Here is a 13386-nt window from a genome sequence, read left to right as displayed (position 1 = left end):
TGAGGCGGGCTGCGGCGACCGGCACAGGTCCGTGATCTAATAATTTATTACTTCCCCTTGTAATAAGTCCAGTCGCGAAACCTGCTGTACCTAGTGCGTACCTGCCTACTTAAGTAGGTCCTTAACTTACTCAATGCCTATTAAGTGACTACTTAAGTATTCCGTTGAGTACTTAGTAATTGTGTATCAGCCTTTTTGCGTTTGGGTATATTTTCTGTACCAGACTTATTGCGAAACGCCCACCCGATACGCAATTGCTGCAAGAATTTTCTCACTGCTCAATGGAGACGAATTCCCGACCGGGATCTACGCCCTCCTGCCTGACTAATAGCCGAAATCCCACCACTTACGAACTTTGCTTGTTGTTGAGCCACCTCACCCATCTTGCTCTTCCAGCACAAGGACATTGTGTGCGCAAAATTCATCAAACACAGCCTGTGATGACAGGGCATCATGCCGGGGCAGTTATTTAGAGTTGCGGCCCCCACGGTTCCATGCATGCCAAAATGTGCTTGTCAAGTGCCTGCGGCTGGCCTTGCTGTGGCTGCTGTCACGTGGGTCGCTGGCCAAACGATTGAAGACCGTGTCGAGTGCCAGGTATTTTACCTACCCAGGTAGTACTAGCATGTAGCTTCCTACGTCTCTTGATCTTGAGACAGCAAAACGGCTGGTCAACAGGGATCATTCGGTCTCCCCACTGCCACCAGCATCCACGAACCACTGGCAGCTTTCCTCGTCTCCCGCCTTCCGACTTTGGCGACAGCTTCACCGGCGCGCGCAACTACGTGCTGGAGCTTGAAACCGCGCGCAATCGCCCCAGAGGTTGCTCTTATTCCCATCGACGCATTGGTTGGTTGCCCTGTGCCGTCGCCGTCGCAGCTTGGGCTTGATTGTTTGGCCTATTGGATATCAACCGCAAGCAGCATGGCGCCGTCAACCAACCAGCTCGAGGCAGCTCTGATCGACGGCACATACCATGTATTTACTGCTGAGCCTGATGCGACAACCGTAAACAAGGTTCGGAAGCACGTTGAAGAGTCTCTGCATCTGGAGGAAGGCTTCTTCGCAGGCGAGGACTGGAAACAAAAGAGCAAGGTTCTGATCAAACAATACGTGGTAAGTGGTAGCTCACCGCGGCGCAAACTACTCATTGCAAAAAAAAACAAGCAAGTCTAACTCTCGGCGACACAGGACAAGCTGCTAGATGGCTGGGTGCCGGACTCGACGCGGGAGACTCAATCCGAGAACAGGGCCAGGCGAGGAGGTTCTGAGGAAGCCCCGTCGTCTCCGAGACGAAAGAAACTCGCCTCCGAGAATGGCAAGTACACCGCACATGATGAGCGACTCCACGGCAGCGACAAAGACACAATTCCAAGGCCAAAGAAGGTGGCATCACGCCGCAAGACTCAGACGGCAAACTCGACCGAAAATATCGGCAACGTTTTGGGCCCACCTCCGCCCAAGAAACGAAAACAGAAAGACAGTAGTGCATCGGCGAAGTCACCGACGAAATCACCACCCACAGATGAGGGGGGTGATCTCAAAGACGATGCAATGTCCTCGATAGAAGTCGACGTCACAAATCCGGCCGTCAATGAAGAGGAAGAATTCTCGGATGTCATTGATGAAGCGCCGAAGCCGAAGCGGAAGAAGAAGGAGCGAAAGGACTCGTCGTCTAAACCATCCAGGCCCAAGGTGAAAAAGACGACCGAGTCATCACCAGATGACCCTGACGAAGCTGAGATCAAGAAGCTTCAGTCACAGCTGGTCAAATGCGGTGTCAGAAAACTGTGGCACAATGAGCTCAAAAAGTACGGAGACGACGCGAGAGCCAAAATTCGCCATCTCAAGAAAATGCTTACAGAAGTCGGCATGGACGGCCGTTTCTCGGAAGCAAAAGCACGCGAAATCAGAGAAACAAGGGAACTCTTGGCTGAGGCAGAGGCGGCGCAGGAGATGAATCGCCTGTGGGGGATGGGCACAGGCGGCCGTGCGAGTCGAAGTACGAACAAGTCGATCCAGGTCGAGGAAAGTGGAGAAAGTGAAGCCGAAGACGCCGCTGGTGATGACGGTACAGAGGACGACAATGAAGAGGGGGGTACCTCATTCGCGGCCAGACGCAGGCGCGCTCAGGCCGACCTCGCGTTTCTTGGAGATGACAGTGAATCTGACGAATGACGTGACTTGAGCTGCAGGACGGTGTTTGATTAGCGCCGGTGTCTTTGAGCATTTTTGTTGCTGTTGAAAAGCAACTGACGCCGAGGTTGAGGAGTTTGGTTTACATGTACTATACATTATATGTACCGATGTTGGGGCATGAGGGAGTTGGCGGCGTGGTTCTTTCATGTGTTTTCAAGGGAAATATGGTCGGCGAAAAAGTGTAATCTGAGCAAGCTGCATGGCTTATGTGATTTGCCTAGTCAGACCACGCCCTGTATACAATTCTGGAACCATACGTCGCGCCCTTCGTCAACATGGTCATGCTCTTCCATTCGGGAACGTTGACGGCATTCACCCAGCGGCCAGGCTCACAGCAAAAGGCACTCCGCCCGCCCTTTGCGGAGGCCCCCTCCACGGCTGGCACGTCCGTGAAATCCCCAGTGTAAAACTGGAAAGAAGGTTCCGTGCTCAGAACTTCCAGATGGATGCCGGTCTGGGGGTGGTACGCTGCCAAATCGCGAGCAAGAGGCTGTGAGCGAGTATCAATCGGCACGGAGGCCGGGTCCGTAGTCTTGGTAAAGCAGTTGTCCATCTGGGGATCCGCAGCTCCAAGGGTGAAGGGCTTCGTCGTATCAATGCTGGCATGAGGAGTCGGGCCGCCTGTAGGGACGGAGAATTCATCGTTGGGTAGGTGAAACCTGGAACCCAGGGTGACGACAGTCCCGTCGGTATTCGTGTTCCCCGTGAGGTTAAAGTACGAATGATTCGTCATGTTGATTGGCGTCTCGTCGGCGCCATCGACCAGCCCGGCCTCGTACTCGATCCCCAGAACGAGCACTTGCTTGCCGTTGACGACCTGCGTTCCCGTCGTGTAAGTGACTTTGGCTTCGACGGTGCCAGGGAAGCCCTCGTCTCCGTCCTCGCTGACAAGAGTAAAGCCGACACTCTCCCCTCCCTGGAAGCCTTCCACCCCGGGAATGTGCTTGATGCCAATGGGCACCGGGCCTTTCCAGATGCGCTTACCCCAGCCTACATTGCCGCCGTGCAGGGTGTTTGGCCCGTCGTTGGCGGCCAAGCGGTAGACTTTACCATTCACGCTGTCCAGCTGAGCGCCCTTGATGCGGTTGGCAACGCGGCCAATAGTCTCGCCAAAGTATGGGGTGTTGTACTGCACGTATTGCTCCTGGGTGGGAAACCCGAGAACGATGTTTGTATCTTTGACCTTGAAGGACTGTATGATGGCTCCCAGGGGGAGAAAGGCGAATGGCGCATCTGCCATGCTGGTGAAGTCCCGGTCGGAGGGAAAGAGGTTGGAAGGCAAAAATACTGTCCGAACCAAGACTGTAGTCCGGTACGAAACGTAGAGATAGTTAGAAGACCAGTCGACTCGATGCGCTGTGAATGAAGCAGCGTTACCGGGTATCGTGGTGGTAAATTGTAATGAATGATTGATTGGGTGGCGGCTCAGGCTGCCATGGCCCATCATGTTGCCACTGATACGTGCACTGTACAACCCCAATGGGCAGAATACATGGATTGCGGTGCTTATTACTACGGCGTGGAGGGCAACAGCAGAGTACCCGATCCGGCTACACAGTTTCCCTCCTACTGTACGAGATTGCACCCTGTTTCGAGGTTGTTCCTTCATCCCCGTCTTGGTAGTCGTCTCAGCACGGCGCGCAGAATGTCTACGAACGGCGTGTCACACCGTCACTGATGCCGCCGTCCAAGTTGCGGGCGGGGGGTGGCTTTGTGGCGACTGTCAAGATTTGAAGCAGGGAACCGGCCTTTCTTCGAGAACTTAGCGCACGTCGAATGGCGTTAGCGCACACATGATGTTAGTTACGTGCTATGGCGAAGCTATATATAACATGGCGTCTAATCAATCATCTCGGTCGGCAATGTAATGCCGATCCCCCCGGGCTTAGTTCATGTCTTTTTGACTTTTTGCGCCAAAGGTCTTTGCCCAGCCCGCAGATCCAACAAGACTCGACTCTTTTTCTATGTACAACTTGATAAACCCTGGCTTGACGTCCCACCAGCTCACCTCACTCAAGTTTCAACCTACAACTCATCATCACAGCTCGTCCTCCATGGATACGCCCTCGTCAAAGGCGCCGCCGAAGCGGAAACGCCACGAGCATATTTCCCTGAGCACGGTGGATTTCTCTTTTGATCCAGCCAGGGCCGAGCCCACCGACGATGGAAGCAGCAGTCCACGCTCCAAGGTTGCCCATCGGTTTCGCGGTCTGGGGCTCGGAGGTGGGGGTGGGGTTGTAATCGACGAGGCAGACGACGGGGATGGCCCAGGCTGCGCGCGGAAACGACAAAGGCTGGACGAGATGATGACCGATGCTGGCCAACAACGTCTTCGGCAAGGGGCAGGATCCCCTACACCACAGCCGAGTCAAGCCCTTTGTCCCGAGCCCAAGGCCGGTGCTGGACACGTCGCAGCTCAGATTCCAACCCCGGCGGACGCTGCGCCAGGAGGCCCAGGACAGGACACCAAATCACCACATCGAAGAAGGGCTGGTACGCCACCGCTGAAGCTGCACAAGTCACCAAAGAAGCCTCGTCAGGGTGATGTCAACGTGGCCGGGTCACCCGTCGCTGACGAAGACGACGTTGTCGTGGACCCAGTAAGGGCAGCCCTTACTTGGCACGAGGATGAAATCACCATTTACGATCCAAACGACAAGGACGACGACGGCACCGGCATCAACGGCGTGGGTTTCAAACCAACGCCCGCAATCGCAGAAGCGAGAGCCATTCGGAGGAGACATCAGATGGCCGAGTATCGGAGGCGAGAGGAAAAGGAAGCCAGGGCAAAACGCAGCCAGCTACGGGGAGGAGAAAAGCCCCTACCAGCCCGGCTGAAAAACAAGTCACCCGCCAGAAAGGTCAGATTTGTGGATTCAGAAAGGCGCAATGGTGCTGTGACGACGCCATGCTCTACGATATGATGGGAATCCTAATAGGAGTCTTTGTAACAAACGGCGTGGCTTTGCTGGATTTGGGCGTTTAGCGGCTTGTATTCCGCCTTTCTACATCATTTTGTGCACTCGGGGGGTAGTTCTCATGGGAACTAGGAGTTTACTTGGCCATATTGACGCTTTGCATTCCCTTCGATTGGGCCGATGTTGTGTTGCGTAGTCCGAAGCTAAGCCCATTGCCATGCTGCTTCTGGTGCTTTGCGACACTCCAGAAACAACAACTTCCACTGATTCTTTTGCGGGTATTCATTTCCAAAGTGATGACTGCAGACACTCGCCGCGCTCCCATGTTGTACATCATTTGTATACAGATGATATCATGTCACCAAAACTTGTACCAAGGCCTCTGCGCCGCTATCCGCTCTTGTTCCAACCGCATCTGCTCCTTTTTCTCCTTGTCCGCCTTTCTAGCCTGCTCTCTCCTGTTTTCTGAAACCACTTCAATGTGACGCTTCATCTGTATTCGCTCAGCTCGTCGGAGGTACTGGCAGTACTCGTACGATGCCGTGCTTCCTAGTATAAACATGCCGACAGCCCAGTTTGCCGCTTTAACAGCATTGCCTGCACGCAAGGTCGTAAGTTCATCCGAAGCTAGCGAACATATTCCATAAACCAGGTTTCCTTACCACTCAGGACGAATCTCAATCCGCCAATACCGGTGCCGGCGGCGATGCCAGTCAGGAATCCTTGCCGGGCGCAGGGTGTATTGTGGACATTGGTGAAATCCTCCGTCTTTATCATACTGACTGCACCCGAAATAGTCGGCCTAGCACTATTCGCCTTCTTGTCGGCTCCTTGGCTTTGCGACTCGTCGGGCTCTTCTATAGCTTTTGACCAGACATGTAGCGTCTTCTGGTTCGGGTTCGCTTGCGCATTTTCGACGTTGGGTGCCATCCCTGGCTACCTCCGCAGGGCAATTGATATCATGAATTAGGAAGCCAAATATCCAAGGTAAGGAAACACAAAAGACACCGGAGAGATAAACAATGTCGTTGTCGTTGTTCGTTGGGCGCTTGGTGTCGCTGCGAGTCGATGGATCGACTTGAACCACCGGATCTGATGGAACCCATGTGTGGCGCAGGTGCAGTACCCAATCAGTTAGTGTGGCTGAAAATATGCGGCCCAAAATCCATTAAACTTGTGGATCCTGAGCGTGTCGCGCATGCGGCATCAACGCGCGTTTGGCGCGTCTCCCTTAAGCTGCAATTGCTGATCTATTATTCGCATGTTGGTCATCCACTTGGTTCTAGTACGAGATACGCAGACACTAGACCTGTACCGCCCCCCTTGACTTGGATCATACAAAATCACTTCTCAGAAAACTCAATCCTGATCATACTGGCCTCCCATGATTGCCTCGGAAGTCCACGTAGCTCGAGACACCAATCTGTCATAACTCGAGTTGAGGCTTCTCGAAAACATAGCGGACACAAAATGCCCAACACAAGCCTACGGAGGCCACAAAAAGGTTTCCGTCGAGGCGGCAAAAGTGCATATCACGGTCAACGGATTCGTACGTTTGCGGCTACGTCAAGAGCAGAAGGGACTTCGGCGGATGAAAAATGGGAACGGACACGGCTCGCTCAAACGATAGACGAAAACTTCGGTTTCGGAAGATACGACAGTGGAAAGAAGAAGGAAGGATGGCTCGTCAATGTTCAGCCTACCGCCATCGAAGATGAGAGGCTTCCCGGCGGAAGGGCAGCACTTGACTGCTACTTCATTGAACATGATGGCGCGACGTTCAAGGCGACTGTCGAATACGACCCCTACTTTCTGATTGCCGTCAAAAAGGGCCACGAATCCGAGGTAGAGGAATGGGTCAGGCGAGTCCCTGGAGATGGTTGTACCAAAACCATTCGGAGAGTCGAAAAGGATGATTTGAAAATGCCTAACCACCTGTTGGGTTATCGGCGGACCTTCCTGGAACTCAAGTTTGCCAATGTTCAAGATCTCATGGCTGCTAGGAGGGACATCATGCCTGTGGCTGAGAAGAACAAGAAGAACATGAATGCCATGGACGCATATGCTGAAGTCATTACGTGAGTGCCCAGTGCTCGGCTCTTCCAAGGGAACACGGGAGGTTTGACATGATGTGCAGAGCCAGTGGCAACTTTGACCTTTTCGACGACGATTTACGAACTGACGAACGAACGAATAACTCATTCGCTGAGGCGAGTGACTACATTGTTGATATTCGCGAATATGATGTACCCTACCATGTGAGAGTAATGATAGACCTTGGTGTGTTTCCTTCCGTTGTTCTGTTGGTTAATCGCCATATTGACAATGCGGCAGATATCCGAGTTGGCAAATGGTACTATGTTGAGGTGAAGCACGGAATAACCAAAATTTTGCCCAACGAAGATCGATCACTTCCGGCGGATCCAGTTGTTCTGGCATTCGACATCGAAACAACCAAACTTCCCCTGAAGTTTCCCGACGCTGCCATTGACCAGATCATGATGATTTCATACATGATTGATGGTCAAGGGTTTCTCATCACCAATCGGGAAATAATTTCCGAAGACATTGGCGACTTTGATTACACCCCAAAGCCAGAGTATCCAGGCCCGTTTATGATCTTCAACGAACCCAATGAGAAGGCTGTTATTGAGCGATTCTTCCTTCACGTGAAAGAAGCCAGACCAACTGTTATTGCCACTTACAACGGCGACTTCTTCGATTGGCCTTTTGTCGAAGCGAGAGCGAGCGTTAATGGAATCGACATGTACCAAGAAATAGGGTGGAAGAAGGACAGCGAAGACCAATTCAAATGTAATTACGGCGTTCACATGGACTGTTTCCACTGGGTCAACCGTGACTCGTATTTGCCACAAGGTTCTCGTGGTTTGAAGGCTGTCACGGTAGCCAAGTTAGGATATGACCCCGACGAACTCGACCCGGAATTGATGACGCCCTATGCCAGTGAAAGACCACAAACCCTGGCGGAATACTCGGTGTCTGATGCTGTTGCTACGTATTTCTTATACATGAAATACGTACACCCTTTCATCTTCTCTCTTTGTACCATTCTTCCCTTGGGTGGTGACGATACACTCAGAAAGGGTACCGGAACCCTGTGTGAGATGTTGCTCATGGTCCAGGCGTACCAAAAGGAAATCGTGCTGCCTAACAAGCACCAGTCCCCCAAAGAAGCATTTTGGGATGGTCATCTTCTGGATTCGGAGACATATGTTGGAGGACACGTCGAGAGTATCGAGGCAGGCGTCTTCCGAGCGGACATTCCAGCAGACTTTGCCGTTGACACAGGTGCTATTGACGAACTGCTGCGCGACATAGATGCCGCGCTAGAGTTTGTCATCACCGTGGAGGAGAAGAAGTCGCTGGATGACGTGGAGAACTACGAGGAAGTCAAGGAGCAAATTGTTGCTAAGCTGATGAAGCTCAAGGAAACACCAAATCGACAGGAACGACCACTCATTTATCATCTAGACGTCGCATCCATGTATCCTAACATCATGACAACGAACCGCCTACAACCGGATTCTATGATTGATGAGTCGGACTGTGCGGCTTGCGATTTCAATCGACCGGGAAAGACGTGCGACCGAAGACTGCCCTGGGCCTGGAGGGGTGAGTATCTTCCCGCCAAGCGAGACGAGTACAACATGATTCGACATGCTCTGGAGAATGAGAAGTTTCCCGGCAAAACACCACATGCGCCAATGCGCGCATTCGGGGATCTGAGCGCCGACGAGCAGGCTTCCCTAGTGCGCAAACGACTACAACTATACTCGCAAAAGGTGTACCACAAAATCCACGATTCCACTACCATTGTACGTGAGGCCATCATTTGTCAGAGAGAAAATCCGTTTTACATCAACACCGTGCGAGACTTCCGTGATCGACGATACGACTACAAGGGAAAGGCCAAAGTATGGAAAGGCAAAACCGAGTCACTCAAATCGTCTGGCGCAAATGCAAGTGAGGTAGACGCGGCCAAGAAGATGATCATCTTGTATGATTCTCTGCAGCTGGCGCACAAAGTCATTCTGAATTCCTTCTATGGCTACGTCATGAGAAAGGGCTCGCGATGGTATTCCATGGAAATGGCTGGCGTTACGTGTCTGACGGGCGCGACCATCATTCAACTGGCACGAAAACTTGTGGAGCGGCTGGGAAGACCTCTGGAACTTGACACAGATGGTATTTGGTGCATGTTGCCGGCGACATTTCCCGAAAACTTCTCCTTCAAGTTGAAAAACGGCAAAAAGCTCGCCGTCTCATATCCCTGTGTCATGTTGAATCACCTTGTTCACGACAAATTCACGAATCATCAGTATCAGACGCTCGCGGACCCGAAAACATTCAAGTACGAAACTCACAGCGAGAACTCCATCTTCTTCGAAGTCGACGGTCCCTACAGAGCAATGATTTTGCCAACGTCAAAGGAGGAAGATAAGAACCTGAAGAAGCGGTACGCAGTCTTCAATGACGACGGTAGTCTCGCTGAGCTGAAAGGGTTCGAGGTCAAGAGACGTGGCGAACTCAAGCTTATCAAGATCTTTCAACAACAAATCTTCAAGTTCTTCCTGGAAGGTGAGGATCTGACACAGTGCTACGGGGCCGTCGCCAAAGTTGCAAATCGATGGCTTGATGTGCTGCACAACAAGGGGTCGACCTTGGCGGACGAGGAGCTCATGGAGTTGATTTCGGAGAACCGAAGCATGTCCAAGACGCTAGAGGAGTACGGTTCGCAGAAATCGACCAGCATCACCACGGCCAAACGCCTTGCCGACTTCTTGGGCGAGCAAATGGTAAAGGACAAAGGTCTCAATTGCAAATTCATCATCTGCTCGCGGCCACGCAATGCTCCAGTCACTGAGCGTGCCGTCCCGGTTGCCATCTTCTCGGCCGAAGAGTCAATCAAGAGGACGTATCTGAAGAAGTGGCTCAAGGAGGAGCCCGCGGACACGGATCCAAGAGCCCTCCTGGACTGGGATTACTATCTAGAGCGTCTTGGTTCCGTTATTCAGAAGCTCATCACCATCCCCGCCGCTCTGCAAAGGGTCCGAAATCCAGTCCCGAGAGTGCCTCATCCCGATTGGCTTCAGAGACGTATCAACATCAAGGATGACAAGATGAAGCAAAAGAAATTGACGGATTTGTTTGCGAAGGAGCCCCTCGGAGACATCACAAATATCAATGGATCCCGAATGGAGGACCTGGAGGACTTTGGAAGCAGGCTCCTGAAGCCAAAGCAGGTCAGCACGGCGATTTCCTCTTCGCAACCTGCACCGACGGCTCAGAAACGTAAATCCCCGGGACCTGCCGAGGACACGGACCCCATGGCTGCATTGCCCAAGGTCATGCCGAGTCCGTCGGAAGACTACCCTGCCTTTTTGAAGTATCAGAAGCAGAAATGGAAGCTGCAGAAGCAGGCTCGTACTCGCAGGCGGCAATTGTTTGGCGACAGGAGAGGCCTGACCGGCAACAACAACATTCAGCAGTCATTCATGAAACAAGCCCACATCACCTTTATGAATACATGGCAGCTGCTTCACCTGCAGCCCACCGACAGTCCTGGCGTCGTCACTGCTCATGTTTTGATTGATGCCAAAATTCACACTTTGAAAATCAATGTTCCTCGACAAGTCTTTTTGAACCTCAAGGGCAGCGAGCTCCCCGACGTTGATGTCGCTGGCTGTGACGTCGAGCAGGTCAACTACACGCTTCCGAACGGCCACGCGTCAAGCCATCTCTTTAAGCTTACGGTTCCAGAGGACGTGTACTTTGGCGAGACGGCCAAATTCTCCCTGCTGTTCAATCACCCCAGCGTGGAGGGTGTATACGAGAAACAAGTGCCTCTGAACATCCGGGCCGTGCTTCGTTTGGGAAATCAATGCACGATTGACGTGCAGCAGGATGCTGTGCTCGGCAAGGGCCTGGAACAGGGCTTCGATCTGTTTGGCCTTAAAAGACCCGTCAAGACACGCACTTACTTGGAGTCGTCTCCGCTGGCGTACATTTATATTTCTCACATCACAGCCGGTGAGCGTCAGATCTTTGGTATCTTTTCCACCACGTCGGACCAGGGTCACGTCATCATTCAGCAGAAGAACAAGGATTCTGGTCAGGATCTTCCCCATGTCGGCCGGATCTATGGAGAGATGCTGGCCAAACGAGCTGAAGAGGCAGCAGGCACCAACTGGCAGGACTGCTTTGCATACCAGGAAAAGATGACGTTCAACATCACCCAAGTCTCCACGCGCCGCAGAGTCCATTCCGAAATTGGCGACGTCGTCAAGAAGATGCGAAAGGATGAGTCCAGACCGCAAGTGATGGTGATCCAGTCTTCGCAACGCAATCTGCTGGTCCACCATGTTCCTGTCCTGGCAGAGTTCCCCGTCTTGCCGTTGAAGTACGATGCCACCGACAGTTCCCTCCCCCCGCTGGGCTGGCAAGCTGTCGCGGCCCGCCGGCTCGTCGGTCACTATCTCGGCCTCGGCTCTTGGATACTACACCTCACCGCGCTCGCGAGGTACGGCGACGTTCCTCTTTGCAACCTGGAACGGGAGGACCCTCGTTTCCTCATCGACATTGCCTACGCACGTCGACTACAGGCCAACGGAGTTGTGCTATGGTGGTCGGCCGGTCCGCGCCCCGACCACGCCGGATACGAAAAGGACGACGTCCTCGGTCCGCTGGACACGGTCCGGATGCCCAACGTGAACAACCCGGGGACTTTTGCTTCGGTCTGCATCGACCTCGACGTGCGGAACCTGGCCATCAACACCCTCCTGACATCCTCACTCATCAACGAGCTGGAAGGGGCGGACTCGGTGTCGTTCAATCCAAGCGCCGACGGGTCCGAGACTTTGGCCTCGGACAACGCCTTTGCCAACGCCGGCGTCCTCGTTCTCCGTGAAATGGTCAAGGCGTGGTGGGCAGAGGCCTGCAAGGGAAGCACCATGGCGGACGTGTTGGTCCAGCACCTGGTCCGCTGGGTCGAGAACCCCGACTCCTTCATGTACGACCGAGCCCTGCACTACTACGTGCAGATGATGTCCCGAAAGGCGTTCCAGCAGCTCATGGCGGACTTCAGGCGGGTCGGGTCGCAGGTCGTGTTCGCCAACGCCGACCGCCTGATCCTGCAGACGACCAAGGCCGAGGTCGGCAACGCCTTCGCCTACAGCCAGTACATCATCAAGTCGATCAAGAGCAAGCCCCTGTTCCACTTTATCGATCTCGAAATCAAAGAGTACTGGGACTACCTGGTGTGGTACGACGAGTACAACTACGGCGGCAAAGGGTGCCGGCAGGTCGTCGAAGCGGCCGGCCAGAGCCTAGAAACCATCATGCACTGGCAGATGGCCACCCTTCTCCCCGTGCGGCTGCAGCCCGTCTTCCAGGAATGGGTCATCGCCTTCATACAGCTCATGCACGACCTCAAGCGGCGGACGAGCAGCGACCCCGACTCGACGCCTCGCCCGACACAGCTGCCCGGCCGCAAGGACGGAAGCGAGGCCGGCCAGGTGCTTGCCGGGAAAGCCTACGAGAGGCCCCTCAAGAAGGCCGTTGCCGGACTGATGAGCCAGCAGAAGCGGGAGCTCCTGCATCCAGAGCTGGCAGGGGACTACAGCTTTCCCAGCCTCCCCGGATCGCGCCCGACGCCCCGCGACCCCGTGCTGGAGCTGGTCAAGTCGCTCATGCAGGTCCTTTCTCTGGACAAGAACATCGCCCTCGAGGCCCGTCTGTTGCGCAGGGAGCTGCTGGCGCTGTTCGATGTCCGGGAATTCTCCAAGGAAGGGACGTTCGCGAACCCCTCGGAGAGCCTCAAGCTCGCGCAGCTGTCGTGCGACAGCTGCACAGTGACGCGTGACCTGGACCTTTGCCGGGACGAAGACCTCCAAGGAGGCGACGGCCGAGGCTGGCGCTGCCGCTTCTGCGATAGCGAGTACGACCGCGTCGCCATCGAAGAGAGGCTCGTGTCGGCGGCGGAGGCGTGGGCGGTGGAGTGGGCAACGCAGGATCTCAAGTGTTGTCGATGTGGCGCCCTGCGGGTCAACGACTTGATGGAGCATTGCACCTGCAGCGGCGAGTGGAAGGAGATGGTATCCCGGGGCGACATTGTGCAGAAGCTGACGGTCATGAAGAGGGTGGCCAAGTACTACGGGTTACGGATGCTGGGCGATGCTGTGGAGGGCCTCCTCGCAGACGTGTGATGGTCCGTCATGTTTGTTGGTGTTGCATCGTCGGCGTTTTGTGA

At 54.0% G+C, this 13386-nt stretch overlaps 5 protein-coding genes across 5 annotated transcripts; 3 read left to right on the top strand and 2 right to left on the bottom strand.

Annotated features, from left to right (window-relative positions):
• Nucleotides 1-498: 498 nt before the first annotated feature.
• Nucleotides 499-2178, top strand: MAM_04774 (transcriptional regulator; the record flags this gene model as incomplete). Its single annotated transcript, XM_040823572.1, has 3 exons — nt 499-597; nt 679-1116; nt 1192-2178. The coding sequence occupies 3 exons, from the start codon at nt 499-501 to the stop codon at nt 2176-2178; spliced, it is 1524 nt and encodes a 507-aa protein (XP_040678243.1).
• A 238-nt stretch (nt 2179-2416) lies between these two features.
• Nucleotides 2417-3439, bottom strand: MAM_04773 (Aldose 1-epimerase, subgroup; the record flags this gene model as incomplete). Its single annotated transcript, XM_040823571.1, has 1 exon — nt 2417-3439. The coding sequence occupies one exon, from the start codon at nt 3437-3439 to the stop codon at nt 2417-2419; it is 1023 nt and encodes a 340-aa protein (XP_040678242.1).
• An 814-nt stretch (nt 3440-4253) lies between these two features.
• On the top strand, nt 4254-5123 carry MAM_04772 (uncharacterized protein; the record flags this gene model as incomplete). Its single annotated transcript, XM_040823570.1, has 1 exon — nt 4254-5123. The coding sequence occupies one exon, from the start codon at nt 4254-4256 to the stop codon at nt 5121-5123; it is 870 nt and encodes a 289-aa protein (XP_040678241.1).
• A 352-nt stretch (nt 5124-5475) lies between these two features.
• MAM_04771 (Cytochrome oxidase biogenesis protein, Cox20 subunit) lies at nt 5476-6047 on the bottom strand (the record flags this gene model as incomplete). Its single annotated transcript, XM_040823569.1, has 2 exons — nt 5476-5714; nt 5780-6047. The coding sequence occupies 2 exons, from the start codon at nt 6045-6047 to the stop codon at nt 5476-5478; spliced, it is 507 nt and encodes a 168-aa protein (XP_040678240.1).
• Nucleotides 6048-6587: 540 nt separating this feature from the next.
• On the top strand, nt 6588-13342 carry MAM_04770 (DNA polymerase epsilon; the record flags this gene model as incomplete). Its single annotated transcript, XM_040823568.1, has 2 exons — nt 6588-7195; nt 7255-13342. The coding sequence occupies 2 exons, from the start codon at nt 6588-6590 to the stop codon at nt 13340-13342; spliced, it is 6696 nt and encodes a 2231-aa protein (XP_040678239.1).
• Between the last annotated feature and the right edge of the window lie 44 nt (nt 13343-13386).

The sequence above is a fragment of the Metarhizium album genome (assembly GCF_000804445.1).
Source record: "Metarhizium album ARSEF 1941 chromosome Unknown scaffold_11, whole genome shotgun sequence".
Classification (NCBI taxonomy): domain Eukaryota; kingdom Fungi; phylum Ascomycota; class Sordariomycetes; order Hypocreales; family Clavicipitaceae; genus Metarhizium; species Metarhizium album.
Note: the sequence above shows the minus strand (reverse complement) of the source record. Positions and strands in the feature narration are given on the sequence as shown.